At 36.1% G+C, this 26688-nt stretch overlaps 1 protein-coding gene across 1 annotated transcript in view; it reads left to right on the top strand.

Moving 5' to 3' along the window:
• The window catches only part of LOC142343056 (acetylcholine receptor subunit alpha-like), a 54739-nt gene that overhangs the window by 24965 nt on the left and 3086 nt on the right, over positions 1-26688 (top strand). The window contains exons 2-3 of the mRNA XM_075394744.1: positions 22355-22536; positions 26436-26598. Coding sequence (XP_075250859.1) covers positions 22355-22536; positions 26436-26598 — 345 coding nt within the window. The remainder of the gene's footprint in view (positions 1-22354; positions 22537-26435; positions 26599-26688) is intronic.

Below are 26688 nucleotides of genomic sequence, written 5' to 3'. Positions count from 1 at the left end.
AGAAACGAAGCATACGTGAAGCAATCACTGTCCGTCAGCTGATGGCCCGCGTACAATTTGGAAATCTCCCTTGTTCAGGGAAATGAGTGTGAACTATCGGTACACAGCAGAGAGGGAGCAAGGTTTATATTACAGTTGTCTGGTAGATTGTAATGCCGACTGGTAAGGTAGAAATGGATACACCAACAAGAAGCAGAACCGTTTACTACACTCAGAAAACCAAATGAATGAGGAAAATCACGCGGTCAACGTAAGCGCAGCATCAGTCAACCAGACTAACGCGATTAGATAGTTCAACCAGAGTAACGAAGTTGAATTTTCATATAGCTCCTGTGTCAATCAAGAGCGGTAATAAAAGCTGAGCAAAAATGCTATACGTGGTGGTGGTTCAGTGGTTGCATTTGTCGATCAAAGTTCGCGGGAGACGTCAGGTGCCTATGCAACACAAATAACGCTCAACAATTACCACTACAACCAATGATTTAAAGCTTCGGTTACTTGAGTGTTCTCCCAAAGAAAACCTTCTAGTTGATGGAGAACTGAGGAATCACAAAGTAAGCCAAACTATTCTCAAAACTTTGAACTACAATGCAATTTGAAACGTGAATAAAACAAGCATACGTTAAACAATCACTGTCTCTTAGATGATGGCCCTCTTAAAATTCGGAAATTTTCATTATTCAGGGAAATGAGTGTGAACAATCGGTACGAAGCAGAGAGCAAGCAGGACTTATGTTACGGTTGTCTGTTCGAAAGAAATGAAACCAAAAATTGTAAAATCAATTGGTGTTGTATAAATGGATGCACCAACAAGAAGCAGAACCAATTGCTACACTAAGAAAACCAAATGAAAGAGGAAAATCACGCGGTCAACGCGAGGACAGCAGAAGTCAACCAGACTAACGCGGTTAGATAGTTCAACCAGAGTAACCAGTTTGAATTTTCACATAGCTCCTGTGTCAATCCAGAGCGGCAAAAAAAGCTGAGCAAAAATGTTATACTCGGTGGTGGTTCAATGGTTGCATTTGTCGATCAAAGTGCGCGAGAGACATTAGGTGCCTGAGCCACACAAATAACGCTCAACAATTACCACACCAACCAATGAAGCAAAATTTTCGTTACTTGAGTTTTCTCCCAAAAAAAACTTCAATTTGATGAAGAGTGAAGAATCGCGAAGTAAGGCAAACTATTCTCAAAAACCTTGAACAACAATGCAATTTGAAATGTGAATAAAAAGAAGCATACGTTAAACAATCACTGTCTCTTAGCTGATGGCCCTCATAAAATTCGGAAACTTCCATTATTTAGGGAAATGAGTGTGAACAATCGGTACGCAGCAGAGAAGAAGCAAGACTTATGTTACGGTTGTCTGTTCGAAAGCCAAAAATTGTAAAATCAACTGGTGTTGTATAAATCGATGCAGCAACAAGAAGTAGAACCGATTGCTACACTCAGAAAACCAAATGAATGAGGAAAATCACGCGGTCAACGTAAGCGCAGCAGCAGTCAACCAGACTAACGCGGTTAGATAGTTCAACCAGAGTAACGAGGTTGGAATGTCATATAGCTCCTGTGTCAATCCAGAGCGGTAATAAAAGCTGAGCAAAAATGCTATACTCGGTGATGGTTCAGTGGTTGCATTTGTCGATCAAAGTGCGCGGGAGACATCAGGTGCCTAAGCAACAAAAATAACGCTTAACAGTTACCACGCAAACCAATGAATGAAGCAAAGCTGCAGGTACTTGATTGTTCTCCCAAAGAAAAACTTCAAGTTGATGAAGAGTGAAGAATCACGAAGTAAGCCAAACTATTCTCAAAGCCTTGAAATTCAATGCAAGTTGAAACGTGAATAAAAACAAGCATACGTTAAACAATCACTGTCTCCTAGCTGACGGCCCTCATAAAACTCCGAAATTTTCATTGTTCAGGGAAACGATTGTGAACAATCGGTACAAAGCAGACAATAAGCATGACTTATGTTAAGGTTTTCTGTTCGAAACACATGAAATCAAAGATAGTAAAGTCAACTGGTGTCGTATGAGTAACGAGGTCGGATTTTTAGATAGTTTTTGTCTCAATCCAGAACGGTAATAAAAGGCTGGGCACCAGCTTTACTCGGTGGTGATTCATTGGTTGCATTTGTCGATCAACGTGCGCGGGAGACGTTAGTTGCATAAGCCACACAAATAACGCTAAACAATTACCACGACAACCAATGAAGCAAAACTTCAGTTACTTGAGTGTTCTCAAAGCAAAAGCTTAAAGTTGATGGAAGTTTTATCATCCTTGGCAAAGATATTTTTAGTCTAGAACGCCCGATGTACTACCCGATACGAACAAGATGTCAGACTTTCGTCGTTCTAACGGAATTCGTTTGCGTAGTCAGTGGACTGATGGTCGGCAAAACGTTGTCGTTTTGCACGCACAGAGGATTTGAAAATTGTTGATAATATTCATTTGTTGTGGGACATTTATGCTTCAAAAACCCTATTTTCAGTCAATCTGTAAAAGAACCACAGGGACAACTGATGTTAGAAAGTATAACAAAGTTTGCTGGCGAGTGGTACGCAGTTGAAATGCTGTGGAGTGAAGAGAACCAATCCTTCCGATCAACTGCAAGTCAGCCTTGGGTCAACTTTACTATATGAAGGACACCTTCGTGAGCGGATGGTATATGCGACTCCATCCAACATTAAGTTCTGAAGAAGCCCGACAAAACGCGATGTCTTTCTAATGCTGCGTAAAGAATGAAGAAATATGCACAATTGACAAGCTACTAGGCGGACCTGATCTGCTATATGGATAATAAGATTCCGTGAAGGACCATTATCACTGAAAACCGTGGTCGAACCAATCGTGTAAAAAAGAAGTTGCTGAAAGTTTTTTTGTGACGTCCAAGGTCTAACAAACCTGTCCAAACATGCAATTATCAGCATCACGTGTTTGGAGTTTAAAATTCTCCGAATTGTGCCAATTTCTCTATTACGCATGTAGGAATTGATAACGAAGAAGATTGCAGCTGGGCAATACAAACAGCGTTTACATGATGGTTTCATCAAATTGGTAGAAATCCGAGAAGCATCAATTGAAGTTTTCAATCAGTTACAGCCTCTTCTCTCACAACATGGATTTGAGCGGAAATAAATGATAGCCAACCACAAAGTTGTTTCCGAAGCAACCTCAGACAACGTCAAACCAATCAGCATCACACAGAAAGTTGTATTTAAGAACAGCACGTTTTTCACTTCAGTTTTTGACCCAATCAGGATCGTTTGCTATGTTCAGTTTTCACGAGGCGTCTTTTCAAAGGCGTCTGTACTAAAAATAAACAAACTTGGGACAAAAAATTGGAGCCTGGTAAAGCAGATAAATTGCTGATGTTTGAAAGAGCAACTTCCAATTGTAGCTGAAACGAGCATTGATAAAAAATAGACAATAAATAACCCAAGTGCATGTGTTTAATGACGCATCTGAGAACACAATGTGTGCTGTGACAGAGTGGCATTTTTGAGACATCTTTTAATACCGCGTTTGGAAGTGCAAGCGTCAATCATGGCAGTGAGGTTGAAAGAGCTGATAGTCAAGGGACATTAATTTAAGATATATGGTCGTTGTTTTTGGTCAGACACAATTTTCATCGTAAACGGAAACTATTTGTGCCCATACGAGTAACTGATAGTCTGGACGCACCGGATTTTTCTCTGTGCAAAATTGTAAGCTATAACATCTACACACCCGTCATTGGCACTGGAGCAGTCAACGATGAAATGAAAAAGTTTGTTGCTCAGAGGGTTGGCTCGGTTCAAGCATTCAGAAACTAAATGGCCACAGCAAGTGAACCTAATCTTTTGCCTCTGATGAAGAGAACATACCCTCTTCAGTCTACTTAATAAAAGTTGAATAAAAGAAAGCAGTTTTTCATTGGGAACGACTCCGTAATTTTAAACACGCTAATGATTACTAAAACATAGGAACAGCGAGGTTCGAGCATAGATAAACCGAAAACACATCTAATAAGCATTGAAGAAAGAGGGCCTATTGGTGCAAAAGGCAGAACAAACTAAATTCTTTTGGACTGCAAATCACTCAATCTTGATTATTTGGAAACACCATGCAGTTTAGTTATTCTTGTGAAAACAGCACAAGAACAATTGACATGAAGGCAATGAACATCTAAGAAACATTGCGCAGCTGAAGATATGTGTCCAGGGCATATGAAACGCCCAACGATTGATTTGTGTTAACTTAATGAAAAGCAGAGAACAAACTGTAACAACAGCAATGGCATATTTACCCGATTAGTAGTTAGATGTTTCAACAGTCTTCATCAATGTGGCAGTGGACTGCTTTGGGGCTTTCACCGTGAACATTGGGCGAAAGAACGAAAAGTGATTGTTTTTTCAGTTTTATTGTTAAACTGTCCTTGCATTGCTCATAGAAGAGGGACCCAAGTTGCAAACAGACAGTTGTCTTAAAGCAATCACCCCATTTTTTTTTTCAAGAAAAGGCAAGCCAAGTACTACGATCAGCGACAAATTGACAAACATTGTTGGACAAACTTTGTTGAGTTTCCAGAGTTCGTTGCGTCGTGAAAAAACAGAGATTGAAGCAGATCTCAGTCAACGAGGAATTAGATAGAGGCTCAACGCAACCGCAGCTTTTCACTTTGGAGGAGTATGGGGAAGACCAGCTAAAGATTGCAAAATCTGTCGCAATTTTGCGCAATTTGTGCCAAATCTCATTTGAAACAGATTTTGCAAAAAGAAATATTTGCCACTTTAAATATTTGACATATTTGGTAATCTACAGCGGGTAAAATCCTTAAAGACGGCAGTCTTGTTTGATTGATTGAAAGCAACGATAACAGAGGATATTTCATTTTGGTTCAAGTTACTGACACCATCGATGGGTCTTACAGTATGATTCAATCAGCTAAAGTTCGAAAGAACGGCGAAGTGTACAAACAATCAGTAGCCAAGCTTGCTACAGTACTATCCAAAAAATGTTTTCACTGTGGAAAACAAGGCAAGCGATTTTGAGATCAAGATGCTTCAAAAAATAAATCATCTCAAAGCGAAAAAGAACAATTTGCGATCTTTTCTATCTATTTCAGATGCAGGTTCTGAGCAGATTCCCTCAAGTTTTTTTAGTTCCAAAACAACTGCTCGTAACTTTATTCTGTTTGTCTATTTTTTTCCAAACCCCTCCTGCAACTTCTTGTGCAATTATTTTAGTGAAACAGTCTAATAAATCAATCATAATCATTTTTTGAATATCTGAAATTTATTCTACAAAAAACTGTATTTCAAATGAAATCTGGATTAGCAAATCTTAAATAACACTGCGCCTTCTATAAAAAAAAACAAAGTGACTGTTTGAAATGTCTCTTTAAAAGAACAATGTGCAGCAGCATTGACTTCATGTCAGCTATGTCAGTTACTGTAATGTGTTTCCTCCTTTTAGGCTAATTAAAGATTAATATACAAATGCTGGCAAAATAGATTGACGTTGAAAGATGATTGAGTCACTTTGAGTTCCTCTCGTTGTGGAGCGAGAGGTTCAAGAAGCTTTGACAATTGTTTTTCCGTGATGACAATGTTTTCTTCTACAATTTGTTTTCCAGTTTGTAGCGTAATTGTCTGCGTTTTCTCTTCTGTTACCAGAAATTTTTGTTTTGGATGAAATCTAAATGAGCCGATCTTAAATTTTCGCAATTTAGAATATCGTTGACCGCACTTCTGAAAAAAGTAATTTATGAGTGACTCCAACACTTTTGAGGTTATGAAAGAGAATGTGCCAATTAGGACAGGCTCCTTCCAGGAGTCGGTCTGCAAGCAAATATTCGTTCGGCTGGATTGGATACTCTGTATAACCAATAAAATTGGTTCGGCAATTTCATCTATTATTGTAACGATTGTCTTTGATGGTCAAAAAATTGTGACATTTGGACTTGTATCTGCTCAATAAACTCATCTTGCTTGATCAGTGGTTGCAAAATGTAGTAAGCTTTACATCGCCGGAATTTTGGACAGGAGATGTTTCAAAGGATCAGTCAGTTTGATATCCAGTTCCTGGAGCGCTGTGTTTTGGCATAAAAACATGTCTGCTCTAATTTCTAAGAATGTGTTTTCCAGTATTGTCCCGCCTTAAAGTTCAATGATACAGACTTGGAATCCAGATAATACTATTCTTTTCACTTTTCAGTAGATCATGGTTGATTGTCTGGCCTAAATGCTTTTTAATTTTCGATGTTGTTGATGTTATCAACCATTTGCCATTTCCTAAATTTCTCGTTTTTTCTTTTAAAGGAAGCCATTCGGTTTTGAATTCACTCGTTTTACAGCAGTCAGATGATTGTAGTAAGTAGTGGTCCGAAACATGTATCTTATGTATCTTCATATGTTTTTAGAGAGAAATTGTTTGTGCTCACGGAAAAGCTACTCGACCCGACACATCTTTTAATTTCCGCTTGTGAAAGTAACGCTTTTTTTTGTAGAGGAAGCTGCTATAAAATCAGATTCAATGACATACTGATACCCATGACCGTTTTTTCATCACTATGCATAGATATCGCTATTGCTTCATACAAGTTCAGAAGAATAGCTGCATTAATAAATAATGTGAAGTGAATTCCATCGTCAACAATGTCGACTTTCCTCCTTATTTTTGTTTCGTAGTAAATTAAAATTTGTGTTATTGGTAAAACCAATAAAAGACAATCATTCTTGTCTGATTGGCAATGTACACTTCGAAAAAATTCTTTTAAGTAAGATCTTGGGAGGAGTGCCATAGGATTTAGTTTGTTCATCATAATAATCGCTGAGTTCAAGATTATTAGCTTATAGCTGTAGATTGCAGCAATGTAAATTTTAAATTGATTTAGCAATTTTGAAAAAGATCCCAGAGGTCTTGTATGTTTTTGAAGCATTTGGCTTCTGGCATAGAACAGTTTGGAGCATGCCATCAATGTTCTTGAATTATTTTGAATAATATCCACTGCTTTCATTAACATCAATGAGTAATTTTTCTGCGTTTGGATAATTTGGTTTTGCACTGAATTTACATCTTCAAGCTGGTCGGGACTGGGGCCAATTTTGTTAGTTGACTTGCTTTTAATTCAATCCCACCCTTGGTTGTTTATTTGAATCTGCAATAAAGCCAAGTGGATGTCTTCACGTTTTTTACTGAACTTTCGGCTGGCTCCAAAACTGCTGCCGAGAGAGCACGCATTTCCAGTTACTCCCGTAAAGACGTCTAATGGAGTTACGCCGGCTCCTATTTTTGTCAGTTTGTCATCAGTCTGTTCTGTTGTTTGCTCTTTATTCGCGAGTTTTCCCCAAATATCATGTTTCTAGTTCAAATTGTCGGAATTGAATTGATTTTAATTCGTTTACTGTGCGATGAAAAAATTAATGAAAGTTTCAACTGGTTACCATTGTACTCATGTCATGCGACCACCTTGGCAGCCAAAAGAACAGTAATTTCTTTAGTTTTTCAAAATTATAATATTAAAAAAACATTTCTGATTTGATCTAACGACACGTTCAATCTTAGAGAGAGAACAAAGAATTGAATGTTGACAAACTCCAGTAGTAACTGTCGTTGGTGTATGAAGTCAATACCTTTCACCGATGCAGTTTTGTTATTATTATAGCAAACATGTACTATTAAACAGGGAAATGAGAGTTATTTCCAGGAGTTCATATTCAAAGTTTCTTCTCAAAGGATAGAATACTGCACGGTTTACAAAAATTTCAGATGACTAGTTGTTAGAAATTTTTTTATGACTGCTGCTGGGTCTGTTAAAAATCCGAAAGCAGAAGAGTTGTTTCGAAAAGCCAACTCAGAGAATAATGTCTTGGCAGTCCTTAGTATCACGCCAAGCGTGTTTTCCTGCGGAAAGTTTTGTCGTTATTTAATCAACTGTACAATTATAAAAGTTATCTTAGACATCCCTAAATTTAGCGATCGCAAGATCTCAAACTACTCCTGTTTACTTTGAGAATCTCTAATTTATACTTTATAAGACTGTAATATTTGTAATATCTTAACGAACCAAAGTACGTGAAGCACGTTTTTTCTGAAGCACGGTTTTTGTGAAGCACGTCATTAACTTTTTAAGTACTAAATCTCTGCATGTTTTTTGTGATTATTTAGGGACTGTATTGTTGTGCTCTTGAATGATGCACTATGTAGTTCTGTACAGTGATAAGTTATATCTGAAATCCAATCGTGGATTAACGGGGTAAGAATTTTTTTTGTTTGATAATGAGTATCATTAAGTTTTGTTCCTTCACAACTTCGAGTTACGATTTTTTTCAAAAACAGGTGTCAATTGACTTCGAAGTAATTTGTTGTTCTCATAAAATGATCTACGTTGAAGACGGAGTTGAGTCATCGTTTATGAAGCAACTTCCGTTGAATTATCTTGCCCTCAATCCAAGACATTTGACAACAGTAATACAGGTTGGGTGGTGCTGCTGTCGTTGGGTGGCATATTTTGTGTCTGCTGCTGGCCATGCTTAATAGCATTTATATCAATGGCAAAGTGGTAATAATTCTTGTTAAAGCTCATCGTTTTGTCAATTTTTTAAGTAACATTTTTTTCTTTTAATTTTTTCCATCTTTTAAAATGAGCGATGAATATTTTTAGATTATGGCGCAAACTAAACTCTGACAACCAATCATTAGAGGAATGACAGCTTTCAGTAATAATTGTCAAAAGCCAGAAACATTAAAACTGCTCAGTTGGAAGGATGTCCCAGCTGTTGTTGTAAATTATTCTTCTGCGTGAACTGAAGCTACAAATGACATCCCTTTTTTTGGATAGTCGCATTACAGTTTTAATAATTGGGTCAACAAACGAATTGCTTTAACAAATTACTGGCTTTTTTCATTTTTATAAAAGTTTCATAAGTGTTATAAGTGATTTCAAAAGAAAACGAGTTTACAATTAAGTTGAAATTTTTTATCACGTTCCCTTAAGCATTATTTCAAATGGCTGCAAATCTCGAATTTACTGATAAAATATATCGTGCCAGCTCTGATTTTAATAAATTTTCATGGTGTTACAGATTGTCAATAAATTCTGTTCTAATTTCTCTTAAACAAACAAAAAATGATGGAATTATGCAATTTTAGAGTTGGCTCACAGATTGTCATATAGACACTGGTGGCGTCGACTCTATTTCAGAAACACTAGTAGATGAAAAGTTTTAATTTATTCGACCTTCTCGAATGCATTCCGTAAAGTTTGAAAAATTGAACCGATTGATGACTTTATCGTTTGTTGAAGCAGGTCCCTCGAATTCTGTTGTTAAATCTATTGTCAAATTTTAAATTCCACCACCAGATATAATTCTTTGTCAGCCCAGTTTCGTTTCCCACGCTATTATAACTTCAACTATAGGCCAAATTATTATATGGGCTAGGAAGATGGCGATATATATTTACGGTGGAAAACAAGGCAAGCGATGTTGAGATCAAGATGCTTCAAAAAATAAACCATCTCAAATCGAAAAAGAACAATTTGCGATCTTTTCTATCTATTTCAGATGCAGGTTCTGAGCAGATTCCCTCAAGTTTTTTTTATTCCAAAACAACTGCTTGTAACTTTATTCTGTTTGTCTATTTTTTTTCCAAACCCCTCCTGCATCTTCTTGTGCAATTATTTTAGTGAAACAGTCTAATAAATCAATCATAATCATTTCTTGAATATCTGAAATTTATTCTACAAAAAACTGTATTTCAAATGAAATCTGGATTAGCAAATCTTAAATAACACTGCGCCTTCTATAAAAAAGAACAAAGTGACTGTTTGAAATGTCTCTTTAAAAGAACAATGTGCAGCAGCATTGACTTCATGTCAGCTATGTCAGTTACTGTAATGTGTTTCCTCCTCTTAGGCTAATTAAAGATTAATATACAAATGCTGCAAAATAGATTGACGTTGTAAGATGATTGAGTCACTTTGAGTTCCTCTCGTTGTGGAGCGAGAGGTCCAAGAAGCTTTGACAATTGTTTTTCCGTTATGACAATGTTTTCTTCTACAATTTGTTTTCCAGTTTGTAGCGTAATTGTCTGCGTTTTCTCTTCTGTTACCAGAAATTTTTGTTTTGGATGAAATCTAAATGAGTCGATCTTAAATTTTTGCAATTTAGAATATCGTTGACCGCACTTCTGAAAAACGTAATATATGAGTGACTCCAACACTTTTGAGGTTATGAAAGAGAATGTGCCAATTATGACAGGATCCTTCCAGGAGTCGGTCTGCAAGCAAATATTCGTTCGGCTGGATTGGATACTCTGTATAACCAATAAAATTGGTTCGGCAATTTCATCTATTTTTGTAACGATTGTCTTTGATGGTCAAAAAATTGTGACATTTGGACTTGTATCTGCTCAATAAACTCATCTTGCTTGATCAGTGGTTGCAAAATGTAGTAAGCTGTACATCGCCGGAATTTTGGACAGGAGATGTTTCAAAGGATCAGTCAGTTTGATATCCAGTTCCTGGAGCGCTGTGTTTTGGCATAAAAACATGTCTGCTCTAATTTCTAAGAATGTGTTTTCCAGCATTGTCCCGCCTTAAAGTTCAATGATACAGACTTGGAATCCAGATAATACTATTCTTTTCACTTTTCAGTAGATCATGGTTGATTGTCTGGCCTAAATACTTTTTAATTTTCGATGTTGTTGATGTTATCAACCATTTGCCATTTCCTAAATTTCTCGTTTTTTTTTAAAGGAAGCCATTCGGTTTTGAATTCACTCGTTTTACAGCAGTCAGATGATTGTAGTAAGTAGTGGTCCGAAACATGTATCTTATGTATCTTCATATGTTTTTAGAGAGAAATTGTTTATGCTCACGGAAAAGCTACTCGACCCGACACATCTTTTAATTTCCGCTTGTGAAAGTAACGCTTTTTTTGTAGAGGAAGCTGCTATAAAATCAGATTCAATGACATACTGATACCCATGACCGTTTTTTCAACACTATGCATAGATATCGCTATTGCTTCATACAAGTTCAGAACAATAGCTGCATTAATAAATAATGTGAAGTGAATTCCATCGTCAACAATGTCGACTTTCCTCCTTATTTTTGTTTCGTAGTAAATTAAAATTTGTGTTATTGGTAAAACCAATAAAAGACAATCATTCTTGTCTGATTGGCAATGTACACTTCGAAAAAATTCTTTTAAGTAAGATCTTGGGAGGAGTGCCATAGGATTTAGTTTGTTCATCATAATAATCGCTGAGTTCAAGATTATTAGCTTATAGCTGTAGATTGCAGCAATGTAAATTTTAAATTGATTTAGCAATTTTCAAAAAGATCCCAGAGGTCTTGTCTGTTTTTGAAGCATTTGGCTTCTGGCATAGAACAGTTTGGAGCATGCCATCAATGTTCTTGAATTATTTTGAATAATATCCACTGCTTTCATTAACATCAATGAGTGATTTTTCTGCGTTTGGATAATTTGGTTTTGCACTGAATTTACATCTTCAAGCTGGTCGGGATTGGGGCCAATTTTGTGAGTTGACTTGCTTTTAATTCAATCCCACCCTTGGTTGTTTATTTGAATCTGCAATAAAGCCAAGTGGATGTCTTCACGTTTTTGACTGAACTTTCGGCTGGCTCCAAAACTGCTGCCGAGAGAGCACGCATTTCCAGTTACTCCCGTAAAGACGTCTAATGGAGTTACGCCGGCTCCTATTTTTGTCAGTTTGTCATCAGTCTGTTCTGTTGTTTGCTCTTTATTCGCGAGTTTTCCCCAAATATCATGTTTCTAGTTCAAATTGTCGGAATTGAATTGATTTTAATTCGTTTACTGTGCGATGAAAAATTTAATGAAAGTTTCAACTGGTTACCATTGTACTCATGTCATGCGACTACCTTGGCAGCCAAAAGAACAGTAATTCCTTCAATTTTTCAAAATTACTATATAATATTAAAAAAACATTTCTGAATTAATCTAACGACACGTTCAATCTTAGAGAGAGAACAAAGAATTGAATGTTGACAAACTCCAGTAGTAACTGTCGTTGGTGTATGAAGTCAATACTTTTCACCGATGCAGTTTTGTTATTATTATAGCAAACATGTACTATTAAACAGGGAAATGAGAGTTATTTCCAGGAGTTCATATTCAAATTTTCTTCTCAAAGGATAGAAGACTGCACGGTTTACAAAAATTTCAGATGACTAGTTGTTAGAAATTTTTTTATGACTGCTGCTGGGTCTGTTAAAAATCCGAAAGCAGAAGAGTTGTTTCGCAAAGCCAACTCAGAGAATAATGTCTTGGCAGTCCTTAGTATCACGCCAAGCGTGTTTTCCTGCGGAAAGTTTTGTCGTTATTTAATCAACTGTACAATTATAAAAGTTATCTTAGACATCCCTAAATTTAGCGATCGCAAGATCTCAAACTACTCCTGTTTACTTTGAGAATCTCTAATTTATACTTTATAAGACTGTAATATTTGTAATATCTTAACGAACCAAAGTACGTGAAGCACGTTTTTTCTGAAGCACGGTCTTTGTGAAGCACGTCATTAACTTTTTAAGTACTAAATCCCTGCATGTTTTTTGTGATTATTTAGGGACTGTATTGTTGTGCTCTTGAATGATGCACTATGTAGTTCTGTACAGTGATAAGTTATATCTGAAATCCAATCGTGGATTAACGGGGTAAGAATTTTTTTTGTTTTATAATGAGTATCATTAAGTTTTGTTCCTTCACAACTTTGAGTTACGATTTTTTTCAAAAACAGGTGTCAATTGACTTCGAAGTAATTTGTTGTTCTCATAAAATGATCTACGTTGAAGACGGAGTTGAGTCATCGTTTATGAAGCAACTTCCGTTGAATTATCTTGCCCTCAATCCAAGACATTTGACAACAGTAATACAGGTTGGGTGGTGCTGCTGTCGTTGGGTGGCATATTTTGTGTTTGCTGCTGGCCATGCTTAATAGCATTTGTATCAATGGCAAATAGGTAATAATTCTTGTTAAAGCTCATCGTTTTGTCAATGTTTTAGGTAACATTTTTTTCTTTTAATTTTTTCCATCTTTTAAAATGAGCGATGAATATTTTTAGATTATGGCGCAAACTAAACTTTGACAACCAATCATTAGAGGAATGACAGCTTTCAGTAATAATTGTCAAAATCCAGAAACATTAAAACTGCTCAGTTGGAAGGATGTCCCAGCTGTTGTTGTAAATTATTCTTCTGCGTGAACTGAACCTACAAATGACATCCCTTTTTTGGATAGTCGCATTACAGTTTTAACAATTGGGTCAACAAACGAATAGCTTTAACAAATTACTGGCTTTTTTCACTTTTATAAAAGTTTCATAAGTGTTATAAGTGATTTCAAAAGAGAACGAGTTTACAATTAAGTTGAAAATTTTTTATCACGTTCCCTTAAGCATTATTTCAAATGGCTGCAAATCTCGAATTTACTGATAAAATATATCGTGCCAGCTCTGATATTTATAAATTTTCATGGTGTTACAGATTGTCAATAAATTTTTTTGTTCTGTTCTAATTTCTCTTAAACAAACTAAAAATGATGGAATTATGCAATTTTAGAGTTGGCTCACAGATTGTCATATAGACACTGGTGGCGTCGACTCTATTTCAGAAACACTAGTAGATGAAAAGTTTTAATTTATTCGACCTCCTCGAATGCATTCCGTAAAGTTTGAAAAATTGAACCGATTGATGACTTTATCGTTTGTTGAAGCAGGTCCCTCGAATTCTGTTGTTAAATCTATTGTCAAATTTTAAATTCCACCACCAGATATAATTCTTTGTCAGCCCAGTTTCATTTCCCACGCTATTTTAACTTCAACTATAGGCCAAATTATTATATGGGCTAGGAAGATGGCGATATAGGTAATTATGACTCTAGTATCAAACAAGGCGGATAAAAAAGATTTTTGATTTATTCTGGGCTAGAGGATTTTCTCCAAATTAGTAATGAAATTGATAAACCACGTAACGCTGGGTGCAGTGGTTTATCTGAACACTTGTATGCATTTAAACAATCTGGGAACCATTATTTACAGAGTAATACGAGAAATTGTGGTCTTAGAGCTGTTATAGCCGGAACAAATAAACGTATAAAGAATAATTCTAGGTTTTCCGTCAATAATTGGAAAATCTAGACAACTCTTCAAAGAGAAAAAGTTAATAGCTTGGTCTGAAATTGAAAATTTAATTCCTTAAACTTGAACTAACTTCTGTCTGGAATAGAACTTTATATTTAGAATTATTGAAGGAACATATAAAGAAAGTTGTTTGGCGGTTTTCTGAGTCAACGCAAATGGTTGAGTTGCTGGAATTTGTTGAAATACAATGTACTACTAATTTTAGACGTTCCGTAGTTTCAAATTGCTGTTGTTGCTTCTTCCTATCTCTAATATCAGAGACAATTCGCTAACAATAATGTCGAACTCGTCCAAGAAAAGGCGTTGAATCAGATTTTATAAGGCGATTGGTCCTTGATAAAGGTTCATAGAGCTGAGCAGATTAGGTAAATGAAGATTATTTCCTGTTCCTAATGAACTTTTTGTGATCTTCTGTTGGTATTATTTCTATGATGGATTCTAAGAAGATTTTTTGTGGTTTCCTTTGGCGTCGGATTGCTTCGAGTGTGTTTTTCTTGTAAAAGGTATCTGTGTCATCCTGTTTGACCATTTGGATCAATTTTCTGACGTAAGAAAAAATTCAAACCAATTTTCGAAATGATGATGTCCTCCGAAGCTGAATTAAAATGTATTCTTGAATTATCAACATTGTTAACTTCTTCCCGTTTGAACATGCTGTTCTTCCTCTTCTTCGCTATCTTCTGGCCGATGTTCCTCGGTTGATCTAATTGTTGGCCATTGATCCACAATTTTCTGTTACCATTTAACTCCATAACAGCAGAGAATATGTGTTTTTAGATTTCTGTTTGATATCCCTCTTGAGGCGCAGTGGGCTGTGTTCTCTGTTGGCACAAAATTCCAGTTGCTGGCTGGAATGATATTTTGCAATTCTGGAACACGGTTGGCAACAAAAATTTTCCACCTACGCGGAAATTCTTGTTGCCAAGCCAGTTTTATTGTCGGATCTGTCCTAGCGTACACTTTTTGTTTTCGAAAGCGCTGGTTGTTCTATGCTTATATCGCTGCCTTCACAAAGTTAGCTTCAAAAAGGGCTGCGCAGAGCTTCAATCGGGGTACACACAAGCTCTTTATTGGGGCAACTCTGATCTTTGCTCTCAGAGTTTTCGTTTGAACGGAGTCGAAACTTTTCGAAAATAAACAACTGCAGCTGAGGCTGTTGTTGATGCGTCACAAAACAAGTGAAGTTCCATGTCGATTGATGCTTGTGGCTCCTTGTGGCTTCCATGTCGATTGAAGCTAATACAACTTCTCTGGGTAACGTAAAACTTTCTAGGTCATAGAGCTGAAGTCTGAGTAGGCATTACTGCTGCTGAAAACTTACGACAAAGCATCGTCCCAAACTAGTCGATCCATCCAAAGCAATTGCAAAAACGACTAAAAGTGCACTGTTGTAGGAAAAAACCAACCCAATTGGTCAAAGAAGTAGGTGACTTCTGACAGTATTTCTTGACTGGTCGATGCCTTCTTTTTTGTCAAGCTTTGCTACAAAGATGAAGTGCTTAAGATATGGGCTCCACTTGACCCCAAAGTCTTTTTGCTGTAGTCCTCGCTTTTAATTGTCATCTCAACAACTCTTTCTCGAAAGTTTGCAGATGCAGTCATTCCACGAGTTCGGCGTTACCAGACGTCTAAATCCGAATATCAAAACCGGCCCGCGAAATATTTGATAACACTGTGTCCTGCATTTGCGAAACATTTTCCATGCCGGCTGGTACTGTTAACAGGTCGTTGACATAAACTTCGACAATATTGAGTGCTGCGTATTGTTGTTTTCAACTTCTTCTGCTAAACATATAATGGCGGAATTGAATGAAAAGCTGATGATGCTATGACATACTTAACACGTAGCATTCTATAATTTTTGACACCTTTTGAATTGGGTTCCTTTCAGAGTACCAATGGTAGTCTTTCTCTTTGGCGTTCAACTTTTTTTTGTCTGTGCATCTTTGCAATTTCAGCTGACAAGGCCAGCTGAAGCTTGGGTCCGACAATCAGGTGAACTTTCAAAGTTATTCCGCTCGTAGTGCTTGCTGAACCCTGAAAGACAAACCGCAAACTTGTGGTAATACTTGAGTCATTCAACGCGTAATGGTGACTCAGATAGTAGCTCCTCTCCACTGGCAATAGCATTTCATTTGCTGGTATCTGTTCCATTTGTCCAAGACTGATAAAGTTGTTGATGATTTTGCTGTATCTCCTATATAGTTCTGGATGTTTTTGAAGTCTGCTGAGAAGATTCCGAAGTCTTGGTCGTGCTTGCTGTTGCGAATCACCCAAGGCTCTATCTTCCTCCTTGAAAGGCAATTTAACGATGAATCTTTCTTCAGGACTAAGTCCTGTTGTTGAAGTGAAGTGCTCTTCATATCTTTTTTCCTCAGTAGTCCAATTTTTAATTGCTGGCTCTTCTTCGATTTCCCGGAAAAGTTGTTAGCTGTCTTCAACTAACAATACGAAAAATTTTTGCAAATTGGAGGTACAGCAGTGCTGCAAGTTTTTTGTCCGATTACTAACCAAATACTGATAGTCAATGAGTAACGGAGACATTTGGTTCCTTAAGTCGGTTGTTCCCAACCAATAAATCCTCATAATTTCCAGCTCCTATGATAAGATCAACTTGAGATCGTCAATTGAAATCCGGATCTGCTAAGTGTAAGTCTTTAACTGTCTCCCAACTATGTGTTAACCTGTTGAGAAGGCAATTCTTTTTGTCATCTCTGTTAAAACTGATGCCTCAACGACAATAGGTGCTTTGCTTCTCGGTTGAAGGCAAAGATCAACATATCCTTGAGTTGACATAGCCTTGTCCAAATATCCAGAGGAAAAACGCAAATTTGTTTTCACTTAGCAAACTACTGTGCCCAGAACGGATTTAGAATCCGCCTTCTTAACAGATTTCCTTTTCTCTTTGACTCGCAATTAACGAAAAGACTGAGATGCCTAAGCTGTTCCATTTGTGGTCTCAAAATCAATTATTACTCAAATGCAATGCGTCATCAAACCAAACGGAACGTAATGTTTCCAGCAGGTCTTGTGAAAATAACCTTAAGTGAGCAGTGGCGTAACATCTCAACAAGTCTAAACACCTTTAATCATGGAACTTGAGACCTTGAGTCCTCTGAAATGAGGAAATTTTAGTTGCTAAAGCGCAAGTTTTGCTCTCGATTACGAATTATTGTAAAGGAAATTGTACAATCAGCCCACAACATTGGCCGTATGAATCCGAAACTTTTCACTTTGAAAATGGTAGTTAAACGAAGTTGTTGTAAACGGGCTATTAATTGAGAAAAAATATAGAATAAGAAAAACTGGAGATAAATAAGCATTGCGGTTCAGTTAATCACAGCCTAAATTAGTTTGACCCTACCCAGGTTGACCAGACTTGGAAAACTTACTAAGGCCTTACTACGGCACCGTATAAGTCTTAGAAAAAAACCGTACTAAGTCTTGTCAAGTTTCCTACGGCACCGTACTACGGCCGTACTAAGATTTATCAGGTGCCGTGCTAATGCCATATCAAGACTGATAAGGTGCCGTAGTAAGGCCGTACCAAGATTAATAAGGTTTTTAAGGTAAAATAATAGCTGGAAAATTGTCGGAAAAGGCTCCAGTCAAGTTGAATTACCCGACTTTTGAGACTTTTCCAGTATGTTCTGGGTGTGTTTCCCTCTTCCTTTCTCATCCGGGCTGGGGACCGGCTACGGCGGAGTTACAAACTAAAGCTATAGGAGAATTGAGCAGAGCACTAGCTAAAAAAATACTAGGCTCGAAAAGCTCTCTCCAAAACAGACAAATTTAAAATAAAATAAAATCTTCAAAAATCCTAACAATTTTTCGCAAAATATGAAAATGGCCGGTATTTTTACGTTAACTAAGTTCAAATATTCGATACAGTCAAGGGAAAACCTTAAATGGCCCAAACCTTTAGGAAGGTAGACTTTAGAAATTGGCAATTACATCAATTGGATACAGTGCCGTAGAAAACTTATTACAGCCTTATACGGTGCCGTACAAAGTTTTGTAAGTTTTCTACGGCAGCTTATAAGTCTTAGTAAGTTTTCAAAGTTTCGTCTAAGGTGGTCAACCTGGATAGTTGAAATCATAAGACAAATACCGCCCCCTGATCAGCTGTTTTCCTGTCCACAGATAGACTGTCTTTGAGCGCACAGTAGAAAAACTGCGTTAAAAATTATAGGGTTTTATTCTCGTTTCGACTTAAAGAAACTCTGGTTAATACAATTGAGTTTGGTTACAGGCGTTTCGAAATGACCAAAAATGTGATGAGAGGTACTTTCGGGAGCATCCAAATACTGAAGAGTGGTCTGCGTTCAATTAGGGTTTGAGTAGCTCAAAATTCTAAACAGTACGCTGAATTTAAGTTCTCTTGGAGGGTACAAAAATATTGAAGGCACGAAAGTCTGATCAATGTTGACTTGAGTCACAGGGATGATTGAGTCCATGGTGTAATCGAACAAGATTCTTTTTCTTTGGACCGTGTCGTACGCAACTGATATTAAGTAAAGTACTGTTTTTGCTTTCACTCTTTCAAGGAGCAATTTGTCAATTTGCCAATGTCAATTTGCTTCCGCTATTAATTTTTTTTAAATATGCGAACAGAACGATCTAACTCGACACTTTGTTTAGTAGACGATGACTTAGAACTTCACTTTTTGACTCATTTAAGGAATTCTCTTTTAAAATAATATAATTTTTTAAAAAAACTCATTTTTATAAATCAAAAATTAGTTTGCAAAAAAACATATCTTTTAAAAACAGCAGTTAGGTCAAATCAACGTGAAATGGAGAAACTGTTACACTTGCAAAACATTCGCTCACTAGGAGCCAATTTTGATGAACTCAATATTGAGCTCGAAAATTTAAATATTAAGCCTCAATTTTGATTGTAACAGAAACATGGCTGCGTGAGTATACAAACCTCAACATCTTCTGCCAAGACAGGTGGAAGTCTATTGAAACATGCAATCGAAAATCTGAAAGGGGCGGCGGTGTGGCAGTCCTTAGTACGGAACAAAATTATATTACTACCATCAAAAAAACTAGTCACCAAAATTTACAGATTTTAACTGATAAAACAAATGTCCCAAAATGGAAAAAAATTCTGATTACTGTAATATATAAAGCACCAAAAATGAACGCTTTTCAGTTTGTTGACACTCTTATGAACCATTTATTTGAAATCAGAGCAGAAAGCAATACTAAGCATATTGTCTGTGGGGATTTTAACATAGACATCGGGGTGAGTCAGACCGAAAACAAAATCTTATACAGAATCTACATGCCTTAGGATTTGAGCTTGCGAACAACCCAAGATTTTACGAGAGTGTCACAATCAAGTCAATCAAAAATTGACCTAGTTTTTTCAAATTTTACCGTTCAAACACATGTTCATATTTCGTCAGCGAGTGATCATTTTGGTGTCACCATAGAATCAAGATCAATCAACACAAAGAAAGACAGCGAAAAAAAAGAGTTTCATTTCGCGAAATTGGAAAAAAAACTAGAAAAGTTAGAAACAAAACTCCTATCACATAACAAAATTCGAGAAAAATTTGAAATTAACCCGTTCCCAAAAAATATACTCACTAGCTCGGAGATGTTAGAAAATTTACTAAGACTAATGGAAAAAGTACTCGACGAAATAATACCTCAAAAAAACATAAAACCACAAAGTGAAGGGAAGAGATGGATTTCTAATGAAGTGAAAAACCAGTGCTCTAAGAAGATCAAGCTTTGGAAAAAAATTTTAGATGATAGATCTGAAGAGACCAAAGAAAAATTCAGAAGGCAGCGCAACAAATGTAAATAATTAGTTCGCAGATTACAGAAAGATTTTTACTCAAAAATTTTCTGTAAAGAAAATGACAAAAACAAAAAAAAATTTTACAGTTCATTAAAAACTTGACAAACGAAAAGAGCTTAGGCCTTAACCATGATCCATTGAAAGATATATCTTCAACAGTGCTCAACGATTTTTTTTGTTGAAATAGGACGAAACTTGGCAAAAAAATTGAAAAAAACTTTGAAATATCTAGCATACCACGGAATAAAAATTCATTGTTTCTAAGCAAACCAGACAAACTGGAAATATTGAATGAACTCAAACATTTGAACAACAAGAAAAATCTAGATACTTTTGGACTATTAAATTTTTTTCTTAAGATTGTGTCACCAACCATTTCAGAACAGCTTAGTCAAATTTTCAACAAATGCGTCGAGGAGGAATGTTTCCCAAATTTGCTTAAAATTGGAGTAGTGATACCCATTCATAAAGGGGGACCAACGAATGAAGCCGGAAATTACCGACCCATCTCCTTACTACCAGTAGTGGGCAAACTTTTTGAGAAACTTCTGCACAAAAGAATTTCAGATTTTCTTGTAAAGCATAAGGTATTGTCAGGGAAACAGTTGGGTTTTCTAAGTAAGCGTTCAACGGTCGACGCAATAATCGAAACTTTTGAAGCATTACTTGAACGAAAACAACAGCATAGACCATTGCAGTGCACGTTACTTGAATTATCAAAAGCCTTCGACACGGTTGATCATCAATTGCTCTTAGCTAAATGTGAAAGATATGGTCTCAGAGGTACAGTAGGACGGTTATTATGCTCATTTCTCTCCAACCGCAAGCAAATTGTGCAGTTCTCCGAAAACTCATCAAATATGAGAGACATTACACATGGTGTACCCCAGGGATCCGTTCCAGGACCTCTTCTCTTTCTCTTGTACATCAATGATCTTCCGACGATTGTCAAAAATTGTGAAAATACCTTATATGCAGACGACACAAAGATTTTTGGAGATTATAATGAAAACAGTCATCGACTGGAGCTAAATAAAATTTTGGAATGGATGAAAAACAACAAACTTACACTGAACGAAGCTAAAACACAGTTCATGTTGGTTGGAAAAAAAGCTGAACAATCAGAGTATTTCACTTTGAATAACGCTAAAATTCAAGCCAAAACAGATGTGAAATATATTGGCGTCCTCATTGACTATCGACTTGACGTCAGAGAATATGTAATTTTTTTTTAAAAAACAATGCGCAAAATTGATAACTATTTTATATCAAAGACGCCAATTTCTAGACAAAAACCTTCGAGTAAAAATTTGTAAACAATATGTTCAACCTAGTTGCCAATACGGAATTTTAATTTACGGAACCACAACCCAGCCGATCTTAACAAAGTTACAAAGACAACAAAATTTTTTTCTCAGAATAGTCTTTCAATTAAAGAAATCGGACGTTCGCACGACAAGAAAAAAGCACGCAATAGCCTCAATTTTTGAACTACACGTTTATGAAGTATTTAAGCTACTGGTTTCAATCCTACGCAGAACTCATCCACATGAATCAGTCAACAGGTTCTTAGAAATACGTGAAGTTGAAAAGTCATTAAATGATACAAAGAGACTAAAAAATTTACCTACCATTCATAAACTTACTAAGCAAAACATAAAACGGTTATCAGTCAGAGTTCGCTTACTATATAACGTACTGGCACAATTTGATGAAACAATAATAAGAAAAGCAATTGATTGTTAGCAGCAAAAGTTGAATGATTTTCTTCATAAAGTTAGGGACAACTACATTTTAGACTCGGAAGTTTTTAATAATCTTTTTTGGTAATTGGTCCATTTTACTGGATTCATTGACGTTTTTCACTAGCATTAGAACAAGTATTTGCAATTGGCTTTTTTTCAAAAGTGCAAAGTCAAAGGAAAATTTATGGGAAAAGAAGCTCTAAAGCGGTCCCTCACACAGGTTTTCAGCTTTTTGGTGCTCGCGCGGTATACATGAATGATGACTGTATTATTTGTATATCGCAAACGAATTTATTATTATATTATATTTTCGTTAGGCGGATTACAACTGTTCTATGCTTATTTGACAAGCAATGTTACAGCAAGATTAAATTGAGCAACTATTCATAAGACTGAAAAGAAAGAGAATGAGCAGCACAGCTGCTTGTAACTGCAAACATAATGTTTTCACACAAACGGGAAAAACAGATTGAAAAGTTCACTGACAGTTAGGTGAAATGATCTGCGAATGAATGAATGAATGAATGAGTTTAGAGTGTAAAATGAGTGTAACATTATTATATTACAGACCGGAACCTATGAATTCCTTCAAATAAACAATTTTTTCGTTTTTTTCAGATGGTGCTGAGTGGGTGGTTGTATCAATCGTGGAGAGATGACAGTCTGAGTTGGAATGGGGAATTGTTCAGGGGCAAGTCTGTGAGACTGAAGCCCACTGATATATGGGTACCTGATGTTGGATTCATAAACACTGCCGAGAACACCCAGAGCTTGAAGCCTATTACTATTCTACCTGTAAGGCAAGTAAACAACCGAAAAACAAAACAACAGTATGCATCCAGCTGAAAGCACTCTAGCTATGATAATTCCTCCAATCTCAAGTTTTTGTTCTTACCTGACCTAAGTGGGGAGAACAAATCTTGTTGTGAAGAAAGGAAACGGACTGCTGATATTTGATTAATTAAACTGATAATCAGTTGTGTTGATGACTAAAATCATGATAACCAAGTTAATTGTCAATTGATTTTATATTTGTTCAAAAAAAGTAAACTACGTTCTAAAACATATCACTTCTCAAAATATTGAAATTAGGCCGTCTTATTGTTCAGTAACCTGATAATCTATACTTTTAGGAGCTCTATATCTCTGCTCTAATTCAAACATACCCGGCAGGTTGCCGGAAAATAGCCGCCGTTGCTTCCAATAAGCATGATTGGGATTGAAAGAATAGATATTGAAAAAAAAAAGATTTTTGTCCAAAAACATTTTTTAAGTCCGATTTATTTTGATGGCATTTCGTAGTTGAACATAACGTACTTCTGTTTCTTAGAGAGAGGCTACAGGGGCTACTATCAATACCAATAAGCATTAGAGATGGTAACTAAGACTTATAGGAACGACTTTCAAATAGCGGGCATCTAAAATTGGGCTTTATGGGTTTATCCCGTTTGTACTTCTGACTTCAATTTTTTATACTGACTCTGTTCATTTTGAATTGCTTTGCTGAGCAACTGATGTTCAAAATCACTTTTAGCAGAATGAGAGAAGAGAGAAACTAACCTAGAGAAGTCAAAAAGATATCACGCAAAATGTTGAAAAAGCGGCAAAATGAGGTAAAGCGAAACATTTTTTTATTCGACGAAGTAAAAAAACATAGCAGGACAAGTCCTGACGTACAATTCAAAGAATTTTCATTGTCTAAAAAAACTAGACTTAAAACGGAATATGAATGGATTGGAAAAACCATTCAGACAAAAATCCGATCCAAAAAATCGAAAAAACAGTAAAAATCAAAGTGAAATTGCCGCATGTGAACAAAAAACCACTAGCGAGAAAGCGAATTTTTGTTCAAACACCGTTTTCTCAATCTACTTTAAACTTAGAGCGAAAAAATTTCACGCCGCAAAACCACTCGCTTTTTCGCTCCATTTCCTGTTTCGGCGTGACCAAAATCACTACTCCAATTTGACTTCAAAAATCATGAAAATGTGTGAACAGATCTTAAAAAAAAAAACATAGCCGGAAGAATTCCGGAAACGACTCGAAGTAGAAATCTGACTACTCTCACTAATCAGATGCATCACCACCATATTATCAATCGACAGACAGTGTAACCAATTCACAAAGAAAAGACTGGAGAACTGGAAACTTGACAAAGGACCAAATCAAAAAATAATATTCTCTAAAAATCCAAACAAAATTCTCTACAAAAAGATAACATGCAGCTTCCCATCCATAACTCATAGAAATCAATTAGTTATATATTTGGCTAGATCAATCGCCCACCTAGTACTTGCAGAGAAACGTTAAACAACAAACTTAAAAAAAGACTAAGAAAACCTCTTTAACGAATTAGAGATTTGTATAATTTGTTTAAATGAAAACATCCCTGCTAAGCCTTCAAGTGCAAATTCATAGTATCGACACCTACCAAAATGCTATTTATTGAGAAAAAGTTACCAATAAAAACAGAAAATTGGAAGAAATAGGCAACAAACTTAGAAAAAAGACAAAAAGTGGCCAAAATTTGCTCTGATTTACTCGATTTTCTTTAACAAAAACAACTCGAAACTAATAGCAATCAAAATGAGAGACATCCACAAAAGTTACAACAACTGACTTCCACTAGAAAACTCCCCAAATGCTATCAAAGGTTGAGGAAGAACAGAAACGACATTTAAAACCAAATTGAACAAATAAAAAACGAGAAAAAAGGAGTTTTTTAAATTTTACAAGAAAAAATAAAGCCAAATAAAGTTACTTTGAGCAAATAGAGCAATGAAATGCTCGCGGAAAAATGGGCAAGTCATAACAAGCTAAAGAAATTGTCTACCATTGAAAAAAAAAACCAAAAAAAGCCAAAAATTTAAAAAAGTGGTTAAAAAATTCCTAATTTTTCTGCCATTTTTCTTCAGAAAAAATGATTTATAACAACAAAACTGTTATCAATTTGTATCCCTGGTGATCCTTGAGTAACGAGCTTCTATGCAAATTGCACTTAAAGCAGTAAAACAAAACAAAAGGCCAAAATACATTAAATTTCGTCGAAAAATCAGCAAAACTGATCAAAAACCTCCAAATTTGCATAAAACTCAAATTAACTACTTGAAACCTTCAATTCCTATCAGAACGAGCCCAAATCCAATACAATATCATAAGCAAACCTCATAAACAAGAAAAATTGCAAAAAAAACTGCTTTTAAAAGCCGCACGTGAACAAAAAAATTTCGGTTGCTCAGAGAAAATTTTTTCACACATCAATTTCTCGCTCTCTCAAAAACAGCGGTATGAACAAAAAACCACTGTCTTTTCGCTCCGCTCTTCACTTTTGTTCAGCAACCAAATCACTCCAAATTTTTTCACGCGTTTCATTTCCCGCTTCAAAATTCACTCCAATAAAATTGATTAAAAAAAATTCACTCCAATAAAATTGACTTCTCCAATACTCCTCTTCGAGTCGTAAAAAAAGACAGCGCCCCAATACAATTCAAATTCTTTGAATTGTAAAAAACATAGCAGGACAAGTCCTGACGTCTATTTCAAAGAAATTTCATTGACCAAACAGAAAAACTGGACCTAGAATGGACTATGAGTGAATTGAGAAAACCATTTTAAAAAAATCAGATTAAAAAAATAAGAAAAAAACAGAAAATCGATGTCAAAATTCCGCATGTGAACAAAAAAAAACCACTAGCGAGAAATGAATATTTAATTCAAACAAAAAACTAGGCCTAGAATGAGCTGTGAATGGATTGGAAAAACCATTTAGAAAAAAATCCGATCCAAAAAAACGAAAAAACAGTAAAAATCAGAGTGAAATTGCCGCATGTGAACAAAACACCACTACCGAGAAACCGAATTTCTGTTCAAACACCGTTTTCTCACTCTACTTTAAAATTTGTGCGAAAAAAATTCACGCCGCAAAACCACTCGCTTTTTCGCTCCATTTCCTGTTCCGGCGTGACCAAAATCACTACTCCAATTTGACTTCAAAAATCATGAAAATGTGTGAACAGATCTTAAAAAAAAGACAGCGCCCCAATACAATTCAAATTCTTTGAATTATAAAAAAAATAGGAGCGCTATAATAGCCGGCTGAGAAGATGAGGGCGGCTATTAATAATCTTATAATGTACTTTGTTTTAATTTATTTTATAATTAATCTAATTTAAATCAATCTTATAATCTGTTATGTGTGAGTGAAAAATTCAGATTGAAAATAATAATTGGACTGTGCTGATGATACACTGCGGGGCAGAGGGTTTGGGCAAATTTTGTTTTGTGCCATCCAAATGGTTGTCTGTGAGCAAACCATTTGCCAGACCTTACCTTCTGATCATAACCTCGTGCTGCAATTGTCCACACTACTTTTAAGACCATAGATCTCATGCGAACATGTAATTTTGGTCGCTTATCAGCTCTTGTGTGCAATCCAATTTGGTCTGATCAAAGGTCGCGGGGGTCCTGAACCGCATCCTGGGATGTTTGGAAGCATGTGTATAAGAGCTCCGCTTAAAATAGTTCACTGAGTCAATAAATATTCGGCACTAAGACGGCATACCTGATAGTCTTTACATAATATAGCATGATTCCTTTCAATAATTCTCAGAAGTTAAGTTTTATAAAAACCTTCAAAAGAATGCAGACAAGACCGTGAAGGCGCATATGTCTATGATCGTCTACGTAACTATATATGCAGGGTGAATTGGTTGGGTGTGGTATCTTGGCAACAGCCCATCCTCATTACCACTCTCTGTCACATGGACGTGTCTTTCTTCCCATATGACACCCAGGCATGCACGCTATCAATGATGTCATTCAGGAAACACGGTGGACTCATCAACCTATGCCACATGCAGCATGTTAGTCAAATCCACTCCATCTTTAGATACTTCTGTTTTTATTAAGTAGGACACCCCGAAATCCTACATCTCACATTCCCTGTCATATCA

This window comes from Convolutriloba macropyga, chromosome 7 (genome assembly GCF_964194025.1).
Source record: "Convolutriloba macropyga chromosome 7, txConMacr16.3, whole genome shotgun sequence".
NCBI lineage: Eukaryota > Metazoa > Xenacoelomorpha > Acoela > Convolutidae > Convolutriloba > Convolutriloba macropyga.
This window is presented reverse-complemented; position numbering and strand designations above follow the sequence as displayed.